General features: G+C 43.9%; 1 protein-coding gene across 1 annotated transcript in view; it reads left to right on the forward strand.

Annotated features, from left to right (window-relative positions):
- LOC121302137 (Fc receptor-like protein 3) overlaps positions 1-22,937 on the forward strand; it is a 51,503-nt gene extending 28,566 nt beyond the window's left edge. The window contains exons 6-15 of the mRNA XM_041231958.1: positions 6,849-7,127; positions 8,690-8,968; positions 10,111-10,419; positions 13,711-14,019; positions 14,305-14,424; positions 15,514-15,612; positions 17,496-17,558; positions 19,451-19,482; positions 21,277-21,703; positions 22,906-22,937. Of these exons, the coding sequence (XP_041087892.1) occupies positions 6,849-7,127; positions 8,690-8,968; positions 10,111-10,419; positions 13,711-14,019; positions 14,305-14,424; positions 15,514-15,612; positions 17,496-17,558; positions 19,451-19,482; positions 21,277-21,703; positions 22,906-22,937 (1,949 nt within the window). The remainder of the gene's footprint in view (positions 1-6,848; positions 7,128-8,689; positions 8,969-10,110; positions 10,420-13,710; positions 14,020-14,304; positions 14,425-15,513; positions 15,613-17,495; positions 17,559-19,450; positions 19,483-21,276; positions 21,704-22,905) is intronic.
- The last annotated feature ends 317 nt before the right edge of the window (positions 22,938-23,254 follow it).

Raw genomic sequence — 23,254 nt, forward strand, 5'->3', positions numbered from 1 at the left:
CGTGAAGCATTGTCTGTTTCTGCCCACATGAGCAGAGTGGGCAGTCTACGAGGCCCCAGTCATAAAGACACGCTGCACACAATGACCGTGACCAGTACGATAGCGATTGAGTAAAGTCCAATCTTGGCGTGGCAGGTCAAAGCCGGGCGGGCGGTCTGTTGGGTGGGCAATGAGGAATTGGTTGCGAGTGTCGCACTGGAACCACTCCTCTTGCCACTGGGTTGTTGATGACCAATCAGGGTCAGGAAGTGACAGCCAGACTGGGCGTCTAGATTCCAGACGCACCTTTGGTGGATGGAGGATAAAGTCATGCAATGGTAGTGCCGGGTTATCCTGGATCTTGTTGATGATTTTGACCACTGCTTCCTTGCTCCGAATGTGTGGAGGTGTGATGTTTCTCAGCACTGGTAGGCACTGGGCCGGAGTTGAACGAAAAGTGCCGGAGATGGTCCGCATTGCAGAGTTCAGCTGAGTGTCAATTTTCTTTGCATGCGAACTGCGACACCAAACTGGGGCACAGTACTCAGCTGTTGAGTAGCAGAGAGCAAGGGCTGTGGACCGGAGGACCGGTGTTCGTGCTCCCCATGATATGCCGACCAACATGCTCAGCAAGTTGTTTCGTGCGTGGACTTTCGCAGCTGTCTTTATCAGGTGGTCGTGGAATGTCAGTGAATGATCCAGGGTAACACAGTGGTAAATTGGGCTGTGATCGCACTTAAGCCATTTACCATCTAGGACTACATTCAGTTCCCGTGAAGCACTTGCATTGTGCAGGTGAAAAACTGCAGAGACAGTTCTTGTGATGCTTGGTTGGAGTCTCCACTTTTTGCAGTAGTCGGATAAGATAGCCATATCAATGTTGAGAGGCTCTTCGAGTTCTTTGAAAGCTTGGGCTTGAGTGGCACAGCAGATGTCGTCCGCATACATGAACTTGCTGGATCTTGTATGAGGAAGGTCCGAGACATACACATTGAAGAGAGTGGGTGAGAGAACAGATCCTTGTGGGAGACCGTTCTGCTGAATCTGCCACCTGCTCACTTCTTCACCCATGTGTACTCGTATCCTCCTTTCTCGCAGCAGGAACTCCACGACATCTGGAACCCAAGCTGGCAAGGATTTTTCCAGCTTTAACAAGAGGCCTGTGCGCCAGACCGTGTCGTATGCTGCAGTTAAATCCAGGAAAACGGCGCCGGTTTTAAACTTCCACTGGAAGCCGTTTTCGATGAAGGTAGCTAGAGCCAGGACTTGATCACATGTACTTCTTCCTGCTCTGAAACCTGCTTGTTCAATTGGGAGGATCTGCTCAACGTCTGGGGTGATGCGTTTAAGGATCACCCGCTCCAGGACCTTGTAGCATACTGAAAGTATTGATATAGGTCTGTAACTTGCTGCGATGCGAGGGTCCTTACCCGGTTTCAGGATAGCAATGACTTTTGAGCATCGCCAAACTCGTGGCATGCGGCACTCTGACAGGACACACGTTAGAAACCCAGCCAGCCATGACCTTACCCGTGGTCCTAAATGCTTCAGGAATTCTGGGGGGATGTTGTCATAGCCCATGGTGGTTCCAGATTTTATTCTGTTCAGAGCTTCTGCCAATTCAGCAGGTGTGACTGGATTAACTGTGACCTGACCACTATTCCTTCAGTGGAGTTGGCGCCACTCGTCTCTTACACGTCTCTTCCATTGTTTCTCGAGAGGTGCTTTGCCAACCTCTATCAGGTGAGTGGCCACCTGGTTTGCCGTCACTCCTGGGCGGCTACATGAAGGAGGTTTCTGGGATGCACCAAGTCGGCGCATCAAGTTCCATGCCTTCCTGCTTGAGTGGGTGAAATCGAGGTTACTTGTCGATTCCTCCCAGTGCGCTGTTCTGGCTGCATCCAATGATTCCAACAATTGGTCCGCAATCTCTGGGTCTCCTGAATCTTCGTACTCTTTCAACAGAGCCTCACATTCATTGTCCAGGAATGGGAAGTACACCGGTCTTCCGCCTCTTGGAACTGATGACTTTGCTGCTTTGAAGATTGCTTGATGGAAGCGGTTGTACGCCTCTTCAACCGGAAATCTACGTTGCTTCTGGAATCATAAGAACATAAGAACATAAGAAAGTTTACAAACGAGAGGAGGCCATTCGGAATCTTGCTCGTTTGGTTGTTAGTAGCTTATTGATCCCAGAAATCAAGCAGCTTCTTGAAGGATCCCAGGGGTCAGCTTCAACAACATTACTGGGGAGTTGATTCCAGACCCTCACAATTCTCTGTGTAAAAAAGTGTCTCCTATTTTCTGTTTGAATGCCCCTTTGTCTAAACTCCATTTGTGACCCCTGGTCCTTGTTTCTTTTTTCAGGCTGAAAAAGTCCCTTGGGTCGACACTGTCAATACCTTTTAGAATTTTGAATGCTCATCTCACTAAACTTCTCCCAGTCTGCCTTTCTGAAGTTCCAACGAAGGTTGTTTGAGCTGCGGATTGCTGGTAGGCGCAGACCAATATGTATCAGTGATGGTCTGTGCTGGGAATGTGGAAAGTCACTGAGGATCGTTCTGGCCATTCACAGTGCTCGCCCAACATAAGTCCGGTGAGTAGTCTTTGGACCAGCGGGCTGAGTGGAAGAAACCTGGTTGTTTTGGGTCGTATGACAGGATAATGTCGTTTCTGGAGGCCCAAGTAACAAGGCTGTCACCCTCATTGGATACATCCTCATATCCCCAGTCTGAATGGTGGCTGTTGAAATCCCCCACATAGATAGCGGGGTGACGAAGCACCGGTAGAACTTGACTGTCCCAGTTGGCACTCAGAGGCTTGTAAACATTAGCGACTTTGATGACGTCGCAAAAAGTGGTCGACGAAAAACCTCCGACTTGCGGATGTAAGTGCTTTGGGTGGGTTGCATGACACAGCAGGTCAAAGCCATCAATGGCATGCCTCTTCAATGTGCGTCTCTTGTAGACAGACAATGTCAATCTTGAGCTGATGAGCAAGACTGCTGATCAGTGTGCGCTTGGCTGGTGATAAGCCTTCGACGTTGAGTTGAAAAACTCGGAGTGCGAATCCAACGGCTTGAAAGTCGGAGGATCCTGCCACGTCGTGGCTTGCATGTCGCAAGTGACTGGGATCCATGAAAAACTGATTGGGTTCGGTCAGCAGGGTTGGATCAGTTAGCAGTACCAAGGTACTGACAGGGAGCGCCACGTGAAGGATGATCCAATGCTCCCCATTCTTCAATAAAACTCCCCTTTACATTTCTTTGTAATGTGTAAAATATGAAAGTAAAGCTGCCTTGCATTGAAAAACAAACAAACCCTGATTTCAATATTTTTGACATGTTACTTTTAGTTCTGGGGGTTATATGTGTGTGTGTGTGTGTGGGGGGGGGCTTAGGTGGGCTGAAGCCCCTCCACCAAAATATTAAAGAGGGATATCCCAAATATCTGAATAATCGACATGACATGACTTAAAGTCTTTCTGGAGACTTCCTGTGGGTTTCAGCAATCGAATACAATTCCAGGTATCGTCTTCAACAAGGCGACTTTAACCAGGGACCAGAAATACGGTAAAGACTTCGAACATTAACTCACTCAGTCGTTTTCGTCCTAAGGGAGGAACTGCGTTACTATTAAACATTCCCTCAACAAACTCCTGTGTTGATTTCATTTTAGTGCGTTCAAAAGTTCCTACTAGTTTATATATAAAGAACACATTTAGCAACTCTCATTGATTTACTTTTAAAAAGGGTGGAACTGCGTTACACTCAAACATTCCCTCAAGGAAACACAATCTCAGCAACTTTTGTGTTGATTCTATTCGTTTCTATTTAAAAACTACATTTAGCAACTCTTATTGGCTTACTTTTAAACATTGTTTTAAATTTAACTTTCAATTGTTAACAATCAATGTTTTTTAAAGTTTATAATTATTTCAACTTCAGCCATTAGCTTAAACATTTTAATATAAGCTATAAATGTTAGTTTTGTCCACTTTGCGACTGAAAACACTATGTAACACAATTTTTGTTCCTGGGGAGTAAGTGTTATTTCCTAATTGCTTATGCCTCAAAAGTATAGAAAATGGCTATTATTCCCCACAAACTTTGCTTTTGTGATCAGGACAGTGATATTTCAAAATATCACTATTTCCAATGGGAAAACAGGCAAATTTGTGTCTTTTCGTTCACATAAAGTCAGAAAAAAACAACATATGAATCAAAATTAACATGTATTTATACTAAAGTAATACAAAAATGTCTACAAAAGATTTAGAAGTGAGTAGTTTTTAAAGATTTACGATTATACTGTAAATACAGTATAATCGTAAATCTCGAAAAACTACTCACTTCTAAATCTTTTGTAGTCACTTTTGTATTACTTTAGTTCCAATTAAAAAAAAAAAAGACTCTAAATTGGGTGTATTAGTAAGATCTCAAAGATTAGCATGCACATTTTGAACCATTCAAGTAGTGTCTGTAAACGAGTTCATTTTCACTGTAATATTTTCCAAACAGAGCTCTGTTTAAAGTGCCTTACTGTGATGTACTGTGATTGGAGAAGGAATCTATGAAAAAGACCTAGGAGTTTTTGTTGACTCAGAAATGTCTTCATCTAGACAATGTGGGGAAGCTATAAAAAAGGCTAACAAGATGCTCGGATACATTGTGAAAAGTGTTGAACTTAAATCAAGGGAAGTAATGTTAAAACTATACAATGCACTAGTAAGACCTCATCTTGAATATTGTGTGCAGTTCTGGTCACCTCACTATAAAAAAGATATTGCTGCTCTAGAAAGAGTGCAAAGAAGAGCGACCAGAATTATTCCGGGCTTAAAAGGCATGTCATATGCAGACAGGCTAAAAGAATTGAATCTGTTCAGTCTTGAACAAAGAAGACTATGTGGCGACCTAATTCAAGCATTCAAAATACCAATAGGTATTGACAGTGTCGACCCAAGGGACTTTTTCAGCCTGAAAAAGAAACAAGGACCAGGGGTCACAAATGGAGTTTAGAAAAAGGGGCATTCAGAACAGAAAATAGGAGAGACTTTTTTACATCAAGAATTGTGAGGGTCTGGAATCAACTCCCCAGTAATGTTGTTGAAGCTGACACCCTGGGATCCTTCAAGAAGCTGCTTGATGAGATTCTGGGATCAATAAGCTACTAACAACCAAACGAGCAAGATGGGCCGAATGGCCTCCTCTCGTTTGTAAACTTTCTTATGTTCTTATGTTCTTATGTACATGTTTGGGATTTCAGAATCTTTGCTGTGTAATTTCAATAAGTTCTTTAAAGCTCATAGTACCTTAGAAGCATTATTTCAATAGGTACACATATCAGCATAGTTATCTTTATTATTTCTTTTACAAATGAATAATAAAGGAACAATAACATCCCACAGAGCAACTGATCTGCAATTCTCAAACTTGACACCAGATTCAAAGGATTTATTTTGAGTGAAAATCCTAGGAACAATGGGTGGCTAAAGGTGGCCACCTACGTTGACTACTGCCATTGAAAGAGATGAAGCAGCTTCTCCAGTCAGTGTCAGCTTCTCCAGTCTCAGCCAGCTTCAGCCTCCAGTCCAGTCAGTCAGCTTCTCCAGTCTCAGCCAGCTTCTTCAGTCACAGCCAGCTTCTCCAGTCTCAGCCAGCTTCTCCAGTCAGTGTCAGCTTCTCCAGTCACAGTCAGCTTCTCCAGTCACAGCCAGCTTCTCCAGTCACAGCCAGCTTCTCCAGTCAGTGTCAGCTTCTCCAGTCTCAGCCAGCTTCTCCAGTCACAGTCAGCTTCTCCAGTCACAGTCAGCTTCTCCAGTCACAGTCAGCTTCTCCAGTCACAGCCAGCTTCTCCAGTCACAGCCAGCTTCTCCAGTCCAGTCAGCTTCTCCAGTCACAGTCAGCTTCTCCAGTCAGTGTCAGCTTCTCCAGTCACAGCCAGCTTCTCCAGTCAGTGTCAGCTTCTCCAGTCTCAGCCAGCTTCTCCAGTCACAGCCAGCTTCTCCAGTCAGTGTCAGCTTCTCCTGTCACAGGCAGCTTCTCCAGTCAGTGTCAGCTTCTACAGTCAGTGTCAGCTTTTCCAGCCTCAGCCAGCTTCTCCAGTCTCAGCCAGCTTCTCCAGTCAGTGTCAGCTTCTCCAGTCAGTATCAGCTTCTCCAGTCACAGCCAGCTTCTCCAGTCTCAGCCAGCTTCTCCAGTCAGTTTCAGCTTCTCCAGTCAGTATCAGCTTCTCCAGTCACAGCCAGCTTCTCCAGTCTCAGCCAGCTTCTCCAGTCAGTTTCAGCTTCTCCAGTCAGTGTCAGCTTTTCCAGTCAGTGTCAGCTTCTCCATTCACAGCCAGCTTATCTAGTCTCAGTCAGCTTTTCCAGTCTCAGCCAGCTTCTCCAGTCTCAGCCAGCTTCTCCAGTCAGTGTCAGCTTCTCCAGTCACAGTCAGCTTCTCCAGTCAGTGTCAGCTTTTCCAGTCTCAGCCAGCTTCTCCAGTCTCAGCCAGCTTCTCCAGTCAGTATCAGCTTTTCCAGTCACAGCCAGCTTCTCCAGTCAGCATCAGCTTCTCCAGTCAGTGTCTGCTTCTCCAGTCAGTATCAGTTTCTCCAGTCACAGCCAGCTTCTCCAGTCTCAGTCTGCTTCTCCAGTCAATATCAACTTCTCCAGTCACTGCCAGCTTCTCCAGTCACAGCCAGCTTCTCCAGTCAGTGTCAGCTTCTCCAGTCTCAGCCAGCTTCTCCAGTCAGTGTCAGCTTCTCCAGTCTCAGCCAGCTTCTCCAGTCAGTGTCAGCTTCTCCAGTCTCAGCTAGCTTCTCCAGTCAGTGTCAGCTTTTCCAGTCACAAAGTTGGTTCTATAACTCTACAACTGTGTGTTTCTGCAGAGCCATTCAGCACACCCACTCTGACAATGATACCTCGTGCCTCAGTGTGGGAGGGAGAGGATGTGTCTCTGCAGTGTGGGACTCAGATATATAAACAGGGCACACAGCTGCAGTACCGCTATAGCAAAGACAATGAGGATCTGAGAGGAGCTGGATCACAGGGTCAGTATTCAATCCCAGTGGCAGGGCTGACAGACACAGGGAGCTACCAGTGTGAGGTGGAGGCAGCAGGGACGGGTGTGAAGAGAAGGAGTGATTATGTGTCACTGACTGTTAAAGGTGAGTCATCTGAATATGCTGTCATTATTTAAATTCAGTGATGATTTTGATGGATCTGGCTACAATCTTATGGGGATTTGTTTTCTAAATATATTTAAAAATATATATGGATTTGAAATATATATTTTTATGTGTGTGGTGTGTGTGTGTGTAATATATATATATATATATATATATATATATATATATATATATATATATATATAGACTGTATATGTGAAGAGGAATGTACAGTGACATATAAATCAATATAAGGTGGCCCTTTATGCTGTATGAATATATATATATATATATTTATTATAGATATATCTTATATATATATATATATATATTTTACTGAAAATTCTTATATATTAAAAAAAAATACTTCCAAGTAGTTTTGCACAATATATACATATATAATTAGAGATAAAGAATAGCATCCAATGAAAATATATTAAGATAGAAATTGCAATATACTAAAATGTTGAATTAATTTTTATATTTTCAGGGCATAATAATATATTTTTTTAAAAATTTCATAGATCTGTAAAAAAGGTTTGAATATATTTGTTAATCATTTCTACTGTAGTTCATACATGATAATGATAATATAAATGAAGGATTTGGGTTGCTCTCACTTCGGATTTGTATTTGTATTAGGGCTATATACCACATTCTCAATGTAATTTCCTTTAAGAGTTTCATAAGGGCTTTTACACTTTTACACTGAAGACGCTGAGAAAGACATCTAGTGGAAAGGTTTGTCATTGAATTCACACTGAAGACGCTGAGAAAGACTTCTAGTGGAAACGTTTGCCATTGAATTCACACTGAAGACACTGAGAACGACTTCTAGTGGAAACGTTTGTCATTGAATTCACACTGAAGACACTGAGAAAGACTTCTAGTGGAAACGTTTGCCATTGAATTCACACTGAAGACACTGAGAACGACTTCTAGTGGAAATGTTTGGCATTGAATTTACACTGAAGACACTGAGAACGACTTCTAGTGGAAATGTTTGGCATTGAATTTACACTGAAGACACTGAGAAAGACTTCTAGTGGAAATGTTTGTCATTGAATTCACACTGAAGACGCTGAGAAAGGCTTCTAGTGGAAACGTTTGGCATTGAATTCACACTGAAGACACTGAGAAAGACTTCTAGTGGAAATGTTTGCCATTGAATTCACACTGAAGACACTGAGAAAGACTTCTAGTGGAAACGTTTGCCACTGAATTTAAATATTAAATAATAATAAAACAAACCATGGTAAACCAACCTTCATAAAAGTGTCACTCAGTAAAAGGACAGCAAAGTGTAAAAAAGCAATGGAAGCAAGACAAACCAGGGTAACCTATGTTACCTGCCCAGTATAACCATGGGCAAAGCAGGGGAAAACTGTATCAATTCAGTGGGGAACCTTCAAGACTGCACATTTGAGACCTGTGTAGCTAATGGAAGTGCAGGGCAGGCGAGATTCTGGGAGTTCTTTTAAGAACCTCCACCACTGTCAATGCAGGACTGTGTTGTTTGGTACGGGTTTGTAGTAGTCCAGTTTTTTTCTCTGTTTCTACAGAGATCCCAAAGGCTGTCCTGTTTCGGGAGCCAGCAGGGGTTCAGATCTGCGAATCCAACAGCGTCACTCTGAGGTGTCAGGTTCCAGGGGAGCTCGCTGCCTGGGGTTACAAGTGGTACAAGGATGGGAGCTCACACCCACTGTACCACAATGGGGATGGCAGATACACAATCAGCTCTGCTGCTGTGATCCACAGCGGGGAATATACTTGCCAGGGTGACAGGATCGGCTACCCATCACACTCAAAAAGAAGCAATGCTCTTACACTGACTGTATTGAGTGAGTCATTTCAAATGCTCTTACACTGACTGTATTGAGTGAGTCATTTCAAATGCTCTTACACTGATTGTATTGAGTGAGTCATTTCAAATGCTCTTACACTGATTGTATTGAGTGAGTCATTTCAAATGCTCTTACACTGAGTGAATCACAATGAAATATTTTAAAGTCATTTTTGTATCATACAGATTTTAAAGGCTTTAAAATCCATTCTCTCACCCCTTATTAGCTTTATTAACATGATCACTGGCCCCCTCCCTTTAAAGGAGCGCTGACCATCTTTAAAATCCATTCTCTCACCTCTTATTAGCTTTATTAACATGATCACTGACCCCTCCCTTTACAGGAGCGCTGACCATCTTTAAAATCCATTCTCTCACCTCTTATTAGCTTTATTAACATGATCACTGACCCCTCCCTTTACAGGAGCGCTGACAATCTTTAAAATCCATTCTCTCACCTCTTATTAGCTTTATTAACAGGATCACTGACCCTTCCCTTTAAAGGAGCCAATACTAATAAGAGTTTAGAATATTACTGTTATTATTATTATTATTATTATTATTATTATTATTATTTTATTATTATTATTATTATTATTATCATTAGATCATTCATAGAAATCAACTGGATGTAATTAACAGTTGCTCCTTACCCTGCAGTGGCTGAGCGAATCGTGTTGTAGACTGCCCTGCCACGCCCCCTGAGGGCAGCACCTCTGTGGGTGGGGCTACTGGATAGGGGAAACTGGCCACTAGAGGGAGATTGTAAAGCACAGAGAGGTCTGATAAAGCACTGGGAAGCATTGTAAAGCACAGCAAGGTCTGGTAAAGCACTGGGAACCATTGTAAAGCACAGAGAGGTGTGGTAAAGCATAGGGAAGCATTGCAAAGCAGAGAGAGGTCTGGTAAAGCATATATTAAAAATAAAACATGGTAAACTAACTGTTATAAAAGAGTAATAAAGCAGTGAGAGCTTGGTAAAGAATGAAGGAGTACGGTAAAGTGTGTCCTGCATAGAATAATCACGGGGAGACTCATGGGGGGTGGGGGGGGACGGGACACGAACAGACAACGCTACAAAAATGCTACGGTGAACAAGGGGTCTGATGTAATTCTATTTCCTCCTCCTCTGGCCTGCAGTTCCTGTCTCCGTCCCCTCCCTGTCTCTGGTGTCGGGAAACAGTGTTGCCACCTCTGGTGACACGCTAACACTGCGGTGTGAGTCACACAGAGGGACCGGCCCAATCTGGTACAGCTTCCATCACCGCGGCAACGAGGGGAACCAGAGCAGCAGGCTTTTGTACGGGACCAGCCTGCCCGGGCCAGGCCCAGTCTCCTACAATCAGACCATTCTGAACGAGAGTGACTCGGGGCAGTACTGGTGTGATTCGTTCAATAACGTGACCCAGGAGATCAAAGCCAGCGAGCGGATCAACATCACGGCTATAGGTGAGCAGGGGTGTGAGTGTACACTAATCTCACAGTACGATATGTATCTATCTATTTATCTATCTATCTATATACAGGTAGTGGACAAAAAAATGGGGACACCAAGTATACTGAAAGCAAGGGTTTCCACACAGGTGTGGCTCATGTGTTAATTAAGCAAATAACATCCCAGCATTCTTAGGGTCATGTATAAAAATGCTGGACAGGCCTGGTTGCCTATAATTATGGCTAGCATGGCTGCAAGAGGAGACCTCAGTGACTTTGAAAGAGGGGTGATTGTTGGGGTGCGTTTGGCAGGAGCTTCAGTGACCAAGACAGCTCAACTTGTTGATGTTTCACGAGCAATGGTGTCTAAGGTGATGTCGGCATGGAACTCCAAGGGAAAGATATCATCAGCAAAGGGCAACAGTGGGCGGAAGCGCATACCCCAGGATCGTGATATCTGTGCATTAATTCGAAGTGCAAGGTGAAACAGGCGAGCAACTGAAGATCAATTGACTGCAAATTTCAACTTGGGGCGCGGGCAGCCAGTTTCAACAAAAACGGTCTGCGTTTAAGTGACTTTACATTGGTGTTTCCATTTTTTTGTCCACTACCTGTATATTAGGGTTGTGACTATACACTAACGCCACGATACGATGTGTATCCCGTCAGCTTGTGATAGTCCTGATGTGCAACTTGTATGATGCACAATAAGATCAGATGGTCATTTATTGACAGACCGTTTTGTTAAAAGACACAAGTTAAATGAGGCAGGGAGAGTGTGTCTCTATACCAACTATAAAACATGCATTTTCTTCATTCAAGAACCACTCTGTCAAGAAAGCCTCACAATTCATTGACACACCACTGTAAGCCTCTGTCTTAAAACAATTGTAGCTAACTTCTTTTTTTATTTAATTGAAATATATTGCAATATAATACTTTTGCAACATAGTATGCGGAAATATATAACAGTGAATTCTCACTAAAACGAACTTGGATTAGTTCAATTAAGGGTCTCGTTAAGTAATTGAGAGCTGGGTTGGAATGAAAACCAGCAGCCACAGGGGGTCCCCAGGATCGAGTTTGAGAAGCCCTGTTGTAGACAAAAGTGGACGAAAGTGATGGACAATGCACCACTGTACAAGAAAAAATAAAGACATTGCAGCAGATTTTAAAATTCCCCCAAACACTTTATCAACCAATTCTGAAACACTGATGTACAACAATACAGGCCTATGAACAGCAAACTCAGGGGTGCTAATTTGGCGCTATAGCGCTAGAATCTAGCGCCAGGGTACCTCATGTAGCGTCAGCAGCATAAATTCTGACTCCAGTAGGCATGTTTAATTTTTTGTGGCAGAATTTCCTTTTTACAAAAACAAGCGTGTTTTAAAATATGGGTGTGATTAGACCTGGCATACACCTTGTTAAAAATATTTACTGCAACACAAGACACTAAAAACGGATTGAAGAGCAAGGGGAGGTGGCTTGGCAAGGGAGGGGTTTGACATCCAATTTTCAAAATGATTGGCACCCCTGAAACTGTGGATGCAAGTCGTCAGCGTTTCCGCCTTGCTTTGTGGTTTTAAAATGCCCCTGATCAGAACAGGACATGTAGATTTTAAGTGCAGTTCATTTGCAGTATATATTTTTTAAAAGTTCACTGCAAGTGCAATTTGATTTTGTGTTACTGTAACGTCAATATAAACCGACAGTATGCATTTAGCGTTTGACTCCTATTAATAAAAATTACTGATAACGCATCCTTTTTTGCTGGTCCTTTTGAAATACAAATTTACTGTGTTTTATATTCCAGTGTGGTAACTATAGAGACAATATACTGCAGCATGTTTTATAATCAGAATATATTTCATAATATGTCTATAATTATATATTTCAGAATATATATTGAAATGTATTCTGGGATATTTTTTTCAATATAAATGTATATTTAGAATATATTTTAGAATATATGTTTAAAAATAATTACAAATATTTTATATATATTTCATATAAGTCAATAGCAGGTAAAAAAATTATAACTTTTTATTGAAAAATATATATAAGAGAAATATTATTCAACAATTTATATTTTCCATTGTTGGTCTAATAACAAAATCAAACCAGGTCATATTGTTCTTACCACAATACAGTACAAATCGTGTTTTATTACTGTTTATATAAATAATGTATCTAACACTACCTCGAATGGACGCCTACATTGGTAAGTAACATCTGGGACAACTAGACTCTGACTACGTAACACCCATTCCCATGACCCGTACACGGGCTGGCATGACAACATTTTTATCACAAAAAATCCATATAATATATTTATATATATATATATATATATATATATATATATATATATATATATATATATATACACACATTATATATACATACACGTATATATATATATATATATATACATATACATATATATATATAATATATATATATATATATATATATAAATAAATTTAGAGTGCCCAATTATTTTATCTTCTTCCCAATTTAAAAAGTCACATTATTTTGTTCCCGTCACCCCAGCAATTCCCCGCACAGCTCAGGAGAACTGAAGGTTCATGGGTGCCCCCGATCCAGCTTCCTCTTTTATACCCAGGAACTCGAGAGTGTGTGACAGCGCTCTAGCGTCCTCTAGAGGACCAAGGCCAGCCCTGCAGGTGTCCGCTCTGACCTCACTGGATGCCTGGCCAATAGGGACCCCTGTAGAGCGATGAGGAGAAACAGTGCCTGCCAAATGATGCTGATCACATATATAATAATAATAATAATAATAAATAAATAATCTATATAGCGCCTTTCATAGTGGACCACCATCACAAAGTGATTTACGAGATACGAGACTAGGGTGTGTGAGCTATGCATCAGCTGCAGAGTCACTCTGAACAACATCTCACCCCAAAGATGCAGTACAAGGAGGTTCAGTGACTTGCTCAGGGTCACACAGTGAGTCAGTGGCTGAGCTGGGATTTGAAGTGGGTGCCTCTTGGTTGCAAGCCTATTTCTTTAACCACTGGACCACACACCCTCCGGTATAAGGCATGTGTTACTCATTCACCAGGGGATTGTGAGAAAAGTGTTCATTCATTTGTTACAAAGGAACGTGGAAGGAGCATGGGTGATTAAATACACATGAATTAACAGGGCTGATTTAAAAATGAATTACTTCAGAGGAAGTGCATGAGATATGCAGGCGTTATTCCTGTGATATTCAGTCGGAATTCATTAGAATTTCCAGCCATCTTTTTAAAGTGTTCCCGTTTTGAACCCCTGCAGTGCCAGTGGAAGGTGCCAACCTGACCTCTGCTCTCCCGGAGGGGGGTGTGTGGAAGAACAGCGGGGTGTCACTACACTGTTCTGTACTTCGAGGGACCAAGCCCAGCTACTCCTGGTACCGGAACGGCCAGCAGTTACACATCCCCGACCACACCACGACTTATACACTGAGCGAGGGAGGGGCCACGCTGTCCATCCACGCCATGCAGGAGCTGCATGAAGGAACTTACCAGTGCATCGCAGAGAACCAGATCACAAAGAGGAGGACGATTAACAGCACGAGCAACACCGTGGAGCTCAGAACAGCAAGTGAGCTAACCAAGACAGTCAAATCCTCTTATTAGCGTTATTGACATTATCACTGCCCCTCCCTTTAAAGGAGTGCTAAGCTTAGGGATTAGCTGATAGCTGTATTTGTACTCAAAATGTGTTGATTTGCAAACAATAAAAACTGTCCTCCCATCACCTTTACAATTCAGTACCAATCAAAGGCAATTAGCGTCTGTACACTGGGTGTTTAGTGGAGGGTCACTAAATGAAAGCCATGGTGATGAAGAAGCGGTTAATGGCTGAATTTCTGCTTTTCGTTTTCAGCTGCCCTGACCCTCACTGTCTCACTGGTGTCTGTCTTCATCCTGCTCCCTGTGATCTCAGTCTGCCTGTTCCTCACCCTGAGAGCCCTGAAGAACAACCAGAGCCTCAGAGAAACCATAGGTGAGAGAGGAGAGAGAGAGAAGCGCGGAGTGAGAGAGAGAGGAGTGGGAGAGAGGAGAGAGGAATGAAAGAGAGGGAGAGGGAGAGAGGAGAAGAGAGGAGTGGAGTGAGAGAGGAGAGAGAGAGAGAGAGAGAGAGAGGAGAGAGGAGAGAGAGAAGCACAGAGTGAGAGAGAGGAGTGGGAGAGAGGAGAGAGGAGAGAGAGAAGCACAGAGTGAGAGAGAGGAGTGGGAGAGAGGAGAGAGGAGTGAGCCAGAGAATGAAGCGAGAGGAGAGAGTGTGTGTCTCAGTGTGTCTGTCTGTTTGACCCTCTAGGAGCAAGCAGCACCCCCTCTGGCTGAGAACAGTCATGACTGTCCTGAGACCAGCCAAGGTAATGATACAGTTTGATACTTTGAGTAGCTGCTGTAGTTCTATATTGGGTTTTTACATAGGGTGCCTGCCAGCACTGCCCTGTGTACAGTACAGATTATATAGTGTTATATAGTGTGGTCCCCCCAGCACTGCCCTGTGTACAGTACAGATTATATAGTGTTATATAGTGTGGTCCCCCCAGCACTGCCCTGTGTACAGTACAGATAGTGTGGGTCCCCCAGCACTGTGTGTACAGTAGAGAGTGTTATATAGTGTGGTCCCCCCAGCACTGCCCTGTGTACAGTACAGATTATATAGTGTTATATATTGTGGTCCCCCCAGCACTGCCCTGTGTACAGTACAGCACTGCCCTGTGTTATATAGTGTTATATATTGTGGTCCCCCAGCACTGCCCTGTGTACAGTACAGATTATATAGTGTTATATAGTGTGGTCCCCCCAGCACTGCCCTGTGTACAGTACAGATTATATAGTGTTATATAGTGTGGTCCCCCCAGCACGCCCTGTGTACAGTACAGATTATATAGTGTTATATAGTGTGGTCCCCCCAGCACTGCCCTGTGTACAGTACAGATTATATAGTGTTATATAGTGTGGTCCCCCCAGCACTGCCCTGTGTCAGTACAGATTATATAGCATGTGTGGTCCCCCCAGCAGTGTTGTACAGTTATCAATGTTATTTTGTGTGTGTGAGTGTGTGTTTTTGTTGTTGCAGAGAAATATGGAGTTATCAGACAAAAACCTAAAACATTACAGGAGCAAGCAGCACCCCCTCTGGCTGAGAACAGTCATGACTGTCCTGAGACCAGCCAAGGTAATGATACAGTTGTGGTGATACTATATAGTTTTGTCACCCTCTCATCGGCTTGTTCCCCACTACAGCTCACAGAGTTTATAGTCCTGTTTTATACGGTGGTCCCCCCAGCACTGCTGCCTGTGTACAGTACAGGATTATATAGTGTGTTACAGCATAATTGTGTTTCCCCCAGCACTGCCCTGTGTCATGTACACGATTATATAGTGTTATATAGGTGTGGTCCCCCCCAGGACTGCCCTGTGTACAGTACGAGCAGATTATATAGTGTTTGCATAGGGTGCCCCCAGCACTGCCCTGTGTACAGTACAGATTATATAGTGTTATATAGTGTGGTCCCCCCAGCACTGCCCTGTGTACAGTACAGATTATATAGTGTTATATAGTGTGGTCCCCCCAGCACTGCCCTGTGTACAGTACAGATTATATAGTGTTATATACTGCCCTGTGGTACCCCCCAGCACTGCCCTGTGTACAGTACAGATTATATAGTGTTATATAGTGTGGTCCCCCCAGCACTGCCCTGTGTACAGTACAGATTATATAGTGTTATATAGTGTGGTCCCCCCAGCACTGCCCTGTGTACAGTACAGATTATATAGTGTTATATATTGTGGTCCCCCCAGCACTGCCCTGTGTACAGTACAGATTATATAGTGTTATATAGTGTGGTCCCCCCAGCACTGCCCTGTGTACAGTACAGATTATATAGTGTTATATAGTGTGGTCCCCCCAGCACTGCCCTGTGTACAGTACAGATTATATAGTGTTATATAGTGTGGTCCCCCAGCACTGCCCTGTGTACAGTACAGATTATATAGTGTTATATAGTGTGGTCCCCCAGCACTGCCCTGTGTACAGTACAGTACCGACCTGCACAGTGAGGTTCTGCACAGGACTTGCTTTTAACATTATTTAGCTATTGAGAATATTCCATTCTTGAGATATGGGGGGGTGTCTGTCTGTCTGTTCATCTGTTCATATGTTCATAAATTTAGAGAACTACTTATGCATGAAACAATCACGAGTTCTTGAGAATATCAGATTCTGGGTGTATCTGTTCGTATAGATGGGAGGCTGTGTGGTCCAGTGGTTAAAGAAAGAGGTTTGTAACCAGCAGGTCCCCGGGTTCAAATCCCAGCTCAGCCACTAACTCACTGTGTGACCCTGAGCAAGTCACTGAACCTCCTTGTGCTGCGTCTTTGGGGTGAGAGGTTGTTGTAAGTGACTCTGCAGCTGATGCATGGTTCACACACCCTAGCCTTGTATCTTGTAAAGTGCTTTGTGATGGTGGTCCACTATGAAAGGCACTATATAAAGATTAGTATTATTATAGTTTTGCATGTATCTGGAGAATCGTATATTCACGTCTTATTCCACACTGCTCTGTACATGCTGTTGATACACGTTGTGCTCGTGGGCTGTTCCTCACACTGAGAGCTCTGATTGTGAATGGAGAGCCGTGGCGAGGGGAGTGGAGGTCTGTGGCTGGGCTGTTCCTCACACTGAGAGCTCTGATTGTGAATGGAGAGCCGTGGCGAGGGGAGTGGAGGTCTGTGGCTGGGCTGTTCCTCACACTGAGAGCTCTGATTGTGAATGGAGAGCCGTGGCGAGGGGAGTGGAGGTCTCTGGCTGGGCTGTTCCAGACTCTGAGTGCTCTGATTGTGAATGGAGAGCCGTGGCGATGGGGAGTGGAGGTCTCTGGCTGGGCTGTTCCAGACTCTGAGAGCTCTGATTGTGAATGGAGAGCCGTGGCGAGGGGAGTGGAGGTCTCTGGCTGGGCTGTTCCAGACTCTGAGAGCTCTGATTGTGAATGGAGAGCCGTGGCGAGGGGAGTGGAGGTCTCTGGCATGCTCTGTGTTCATGTCTTCTTGTTCCTTTAGCAGCTGTAGAGAGGGAGGATGAGCTGGTCTACGCTGTGGTCGACATTAAGAAGAAAAGCAAAGGTACCTGAGCAAGATTTACTGTTCCCATTCACTGATACACAACAACAGCCCAGAGGGTTAAACTAACAGTGACCACTAGGGGGTGATGTTACTCATTCACCTTTGTTAAGTATTTATCAGCAGGTATTAAATATATCCATGCAGGAATGTGTTGATTTCAGAACAAGAAAAGTTACATGCAAATGCTTGTATAGTGCAGAGATTAATTCTGAACTATTTTGTTAGCTACAGTTAATTTTAATAGAGTTTAGCTGCTGAAACATTAGCCAAGTCTTAAAAGTTTAGCATTATGCCTAAATGCTTAAAAACAAATACAATATAGACAAGAATATATTATTAAACAGCAGTTTATGTTGGTTTGGGCAGTAGACCGCCCAAAAATATATATTGTGGAGATAATATTTCTTGATGTTGTTTTATATATTCTATGTTTATTACAAAGAAAACTCACCAAAACATCAGTGTTTTCAAATAGCTTGTTTCTCCACTAAGTGTGAATACAATTGTAACAGGGGTGCTCTGTACGAAGAACATAAAGGTTACAAACGAGAGGAGGCCATTCGGCCCATCTTGCTCGTTTGGTTGTTAGTAGCTTATTGATCCCAGAATCTCATCAAGCAGCTTCTTGAAGGATCCCAGGGTGTCAGCTTCAATAACATTACTGGGGAGTTGATTCCAGACCCTCACGATTCTCTGTGTAAAAAAGTGCCTCCTATTTTCTGTTCTGAATGCCCCTTTATCTAATCTCCATGTGTGACCCCTGGTCCTTGTTTCTTTTTTCAGGTCGAAATAGTCCCTTGGGGCGACACTATCAATACATTTTAGTATTTTGAATGCATGAATCAGGTTGCGGCGTCGTCTTCTTTGTTCAAGACTGAATAGATTCAATACTTTTAGGCTGTCTGCATATAACATGCCTTTTAAACCCAGGATAATTGTGGTCACTGTTCTTTGCACTCTTTCTAGAGCAGCAATATTGTGGGTATCCGCTGTGAGGTGAGAGAGACACCGAGGTTTGAAATTGAAAACACCTCTCAAACCTCCAGGTTGTATTCTAGTTACAGTGGTGTGTGTCAGTCACTAAGGAACCAGCAATGGTACCCCTAATGCGGGAGAACATACACACCAAAATGCAAAAACGAAACCATTAAAAACAGCTTGAAAATTAAAGTGGTCCTACAGTCGACCATGCGCTACTCCTGCTGTACAGGGAGGTCCCACGCCAGGAACCTTCTCCCAAACCTAACTTAAACTATTGCGGGATTAAAATCTTCTAAACATCCTTTAACACACTAGAACCCGGCACACACACGGCCGTTCTTCTTCTAGCGCTGCAGTTATCCCGGTCTTCGAGAGGTGATAACCCATCGCTTACCATAGCTCTACAGATTACACAATCCTTCCATCCGGCTTGTGGAGAACAAAGAACTTTTTAAAGACGTGCGGCCAGGGTTAATTGATAATCAATCAGTCAATCAACACCTGGCCACTTGCTGCACATCAAGTTTCAATAACAGGCAGGGAGAGAATTCTAACCTCCCTGCCCAGCCATATCTAGCACAAACTTTCTATTTTTTTTCTTTTTTACAATGTTATAAATCAAAGCAAAACACATTATTTACAGGGGCGGGGACTCAGCCCGGCCATAACAATTTTTTCTGTGTGTTTAAAATTTAAAGTTGCAAGTCCCTTGACTGTTTCACCCCCTAATGTTTTAAGTCCTCATAGTATTTCATTTTGTTACCCTGATTTTATTACCCAAGTAACTTCAGCTGTCCCCGTCACCTTTCTATGTTTGCAATGTTCTTATTATTGGAATTACTCAAATACTGTGCTTTCATGTTTTGATGAGTTGGTGGCATGACAAACTATCTGCTCTCTCTCACACACAGTTAAGAGAGGACAGGAACCCAGGAACAGAAAGGTGAGTCATTGTGCCTGTGCGCCTGTCTGTCTGTCTGTCAACATGTCTGCCCGTCTATCAGTGTGCCAGTCTGCCTGTCTGCCTGTCTGTCTGTCTGTCTGCCTGCCTGTCTGTCTGTCAGTGTGCCTGTCTGCCTGTCTGTCAGTGTGCCTGTCTGTCTGTCTGTCAGTGTGCCTGTCTGCCTGTCTGTCTGTGTGCCTGTCTGCCTGTCTGCCTGTCTGTCAGTGTGCCTGTCTGCCTGTCTGTCAGTGTGTCTGTCTGCCTGTCTGCCTGTCTGCCTGTCTGCCTGTCTGCCTGTCTGTCTGTGTGCCTGTCTGTCTGTCTGTCAGTGTGCCTGTCTGCCTGTCTGTCAGTGTGCCTGTCTGCCTGTCTGCCTGTCTGTCCTGTCTCCACCTGTCTGTCTAGCTGCCTGTCAGTGTCTGTCCGCTGTCAGACAGTCACACTGACAGTCAGTCTGTGCCTGTCTGCCTGTCTGTCTGTCTGTCTGTCTGTGTGCCTGACTGCCTGTCTGTCAGTGTGCCTGACTGCCCTGACTGTCAGACGGACTGAGTGTGCCTGACGGACAGTCATGTCAGTGTGCCTGTCTGCCTGTCTGTCAACGTTGACCAGACAGACAGTCAGCAGACATGCCGTCCTGACTGACGTGCAGACTGACAGAGTCGTACAGACGGACAGACATACAGACAGACCACAGACGGTCAGACTGACACTGACAGACTGAGTCACACGGACAGACTGTCACACTGTGCTGTCCACTGACTGACAGTCACACGCGACGAGACAACCAGACGTCTACAGACGTCTGACAGTGTGCCAGACGGCACACGGTCAGTGACTGTCTGCCTTCAGTCCCTGTCTGTCTGTCTGTCAGTGTCTGTCTGTCTGTCTGTGTGCCTGTCTGTCTGTCTGTCTGTCTGTCTGTCTGTCTGTCAGCCTGTCTGCCTGTCTGTCTGTCTGTCAGTGTGTCTGTCTGTCTGTCAGTGTGCCTGTCTGCCTGTCTGTCAGTGTGCCTGTCTGTCTGTCTGTCAGTATGCCTGTCTGTCTGTCTGTCGGTGTGCCTGTCTGCCTGTCTGTCTGTCTGTCTGTCTGCCTGTCTGCCTGTCTGTCAGTGTGCCTGTCTGCCTGTCTGTCAGTGTGCCTGTCTGTCTGTCTGTCAGTATGCCTGTCTGCCTGTCTGTCGGTGTGCCTGTCTGGCTGCATGTCTGTCTGTGCCACTAAACTTAAGTCAAAGTGTAGGATGTTGTAATTGTGCTTAGGATTCATATATAAAGCACATTATTGGCCACAGAAAGAAACAACACAGTTTAACTTAATAACAACTATGTTTTGGCAGTAAGCACTCTAATGTAGAATAGTGTTTCCTACTGTTTTGTTGTGGTCAAAATAAATAAATTAAAATAAGGTGAAAACGGACTGTGCTGTGCTTTCACTGTGCTGTATTACACTGTGCTGTGCTTTCGCTGTGCTGTATTACACTGTGCTGTGCTTTTGCTGTGCTTTGCTTTCACTGTGCTGTATTACACTGTGCTGTGCTTTCGCTGTGTTCTGCTTTCACTGTCCTGTATTACACTGTGCTGTGCCTTCTCTGTGCTGTATTACACTGTGCTGTGCTTTCACTGTGCTGTGCTTTCTTGTGCTGTATTACAATGTGCTGTATTACACTGTGCTGTGCTTTCGCTGTGCTTTGCTTTCACTGTGCTGTATTACGCTGTGCTGTGCTTTCACTGTGCTGTATTACACTGTGCTGTGCTTTTATTGTATTTGACAGCTGCAATAAACTGTGTTTTGTTTCAGACCCCACCTCTTGAATACTGTGTAACGTACGCCAAAGTGAATCGCAGTGCCAGCAAGAAGACAGAGGGAGAGAGAGAGGAGTGTGTGTACTCCCTTCAGCACGAGGCAGGGATAGAGGGAAAGAGAGAGGAGGGGAAAGGAAAGAGAGAGGGAGGGAGGGAGAATGGGGGAGCATCAGAGGGGAGGACAGAAGGTTTAATCTATACCCTACCCATAATAGCAAGGATAGAGGGAGCGAGAGAGAGGGGGAAAGGAAAGGGCGGGAGGGAAGAATGTTTTTATTCCCTGCCGAGAGAGGTGGGGGGAGGCAGGGAGGGGTGCATGTATCCTGAACCCAGGCAGACAGAGAGAGGGGGAGGGGGTGGGAGAGAAGAGGAGGTGTATTGTAATTGCCTCCCCGGTGGGGATGTACTTACTGCCCAAAGAGGTAGGGGGAGAGAATGGGAGGGGGAAAGGACAGGGGGAGGACGTGTATTCGAATGAGGAGAGTCTGTATGAAAACTTTCAGCAGAGGACATGAGAGAGGGAGAAGGGAAAGGGGGAACGGGAATGTAGAGGAAAGAAGGGGGAGAAGGGAGGAGAGGGAAACAGGAGTGGAGAGAGGACAGGGAGGGGCGAGAAGATAAGGAGGGAGTAAGTGGAAGAGCAAAGGGTTAGAGAATAAGTTTAATAATGTGGTTGAAAAATACTGTAAATGCTAAAAAAATATTGTTTGAAATTTTGTTTTTTATATAAAATCAGTCAAATCATTTGTGTGTTATTTGGTACAAGACATACGGGAGACACACAGACTGATACACACACATTGACAGACAAACTCACTGAGACACACATACACTGAGACACGCAGACTGACACACCCACACACACACTGAGACACACACACAGACACACACAATGTTTGCAATGATCTGAGTGCTATTATTATTTCAATCACTGAAATACTGTGTTTTTTTTCATTTGATAAATCTGTTGCTTTGACTGTGAGTTCTAGCTCATCATTATACTAGTAAGCACCAGCGCCATCTAGTGCACAGCAAGTGTATTGCCAGCAATATACGTTTTATCCAAACTGATCTGTTTATACTTTACACTTACAACTCAGACCAAAACCGGCTGATTCTTATAATCTGAGCCCCCTGTTTACACTTGAGCACAGACACATAGCCTCTGAACTGTAGTGTGTGACCAATAACGTCATATCAACCACCCCTTGTGTGAAGACATCTCCCCTCCCAACAACAAGCCTGTCATTTGTGTCGCTTTGTGTGTTTCTACTGCAAGGTGATCATTCCATGCCAATTAAAACTTCATGTTGCCATCATTAATAGAGCAGAGCATTGAGAACTTGTGCATCGGTCATGTGTAGGAACAGATGTATAGGCAACATTTACACATCAGACAGGCAACTCATAGCTATATTCTGGGTGCACGGTTCATCCTGTAGTTTAGACGGAAGCTGTTGGGTGCTACTGCGGGCACCAAAATAAACTACAGCAAATCAACATGCCTGCATTTCTGATTTAAAAATAATAATAATAATAATATGTTTAAAAAAATATATGTGAGACAATTTGTGCAAATGTCTGTGCAGAATCGTGAATTCTGTGATAATTTCTGTGATCGCAGAATTGGGGAATCCCAGTAGGATTGGTGATTAAACCTGTTCGTTTATGATTAAAACATGGAGTGGTGTTGGATGTAAAGATGTACACAGAACAGAATAAAACACGTTCTTATTACACACTGTTTCATACATGCTAACATTCAGACAATTAAATATAGTTCAATACTGAATACTTGATTTGGTGTGTTTCATGTTTATAAATAAGGGTAGAATTAACGTTTGGGGAGGGAGGGGGGACATCTTCCTCTTCCTCCGTCACTGCTTCTGGTTGTCTGTGTTGTTTTCTGCATTCTTCAGACAGACACAGTGTCCCTCTATCTGGTTCAGACAGTGTCCCTCTGTCCTGTTCAG

Source organism: Polyodon spathula, chromosome 29 (genome assembly GCF_017654505.1).
Source record: "Polyodon spathula isolate WHYD16114869_AA chromosome 29, ASM1765450v1, whole genome shotgun sequence".
Classification (NCBI taxonomy): Eukaryota; Metazoa; Chordata; class Actinopteri; order Acipenseriformes; family Polyodontidae; genus Polyodon; species Polyodon spathula.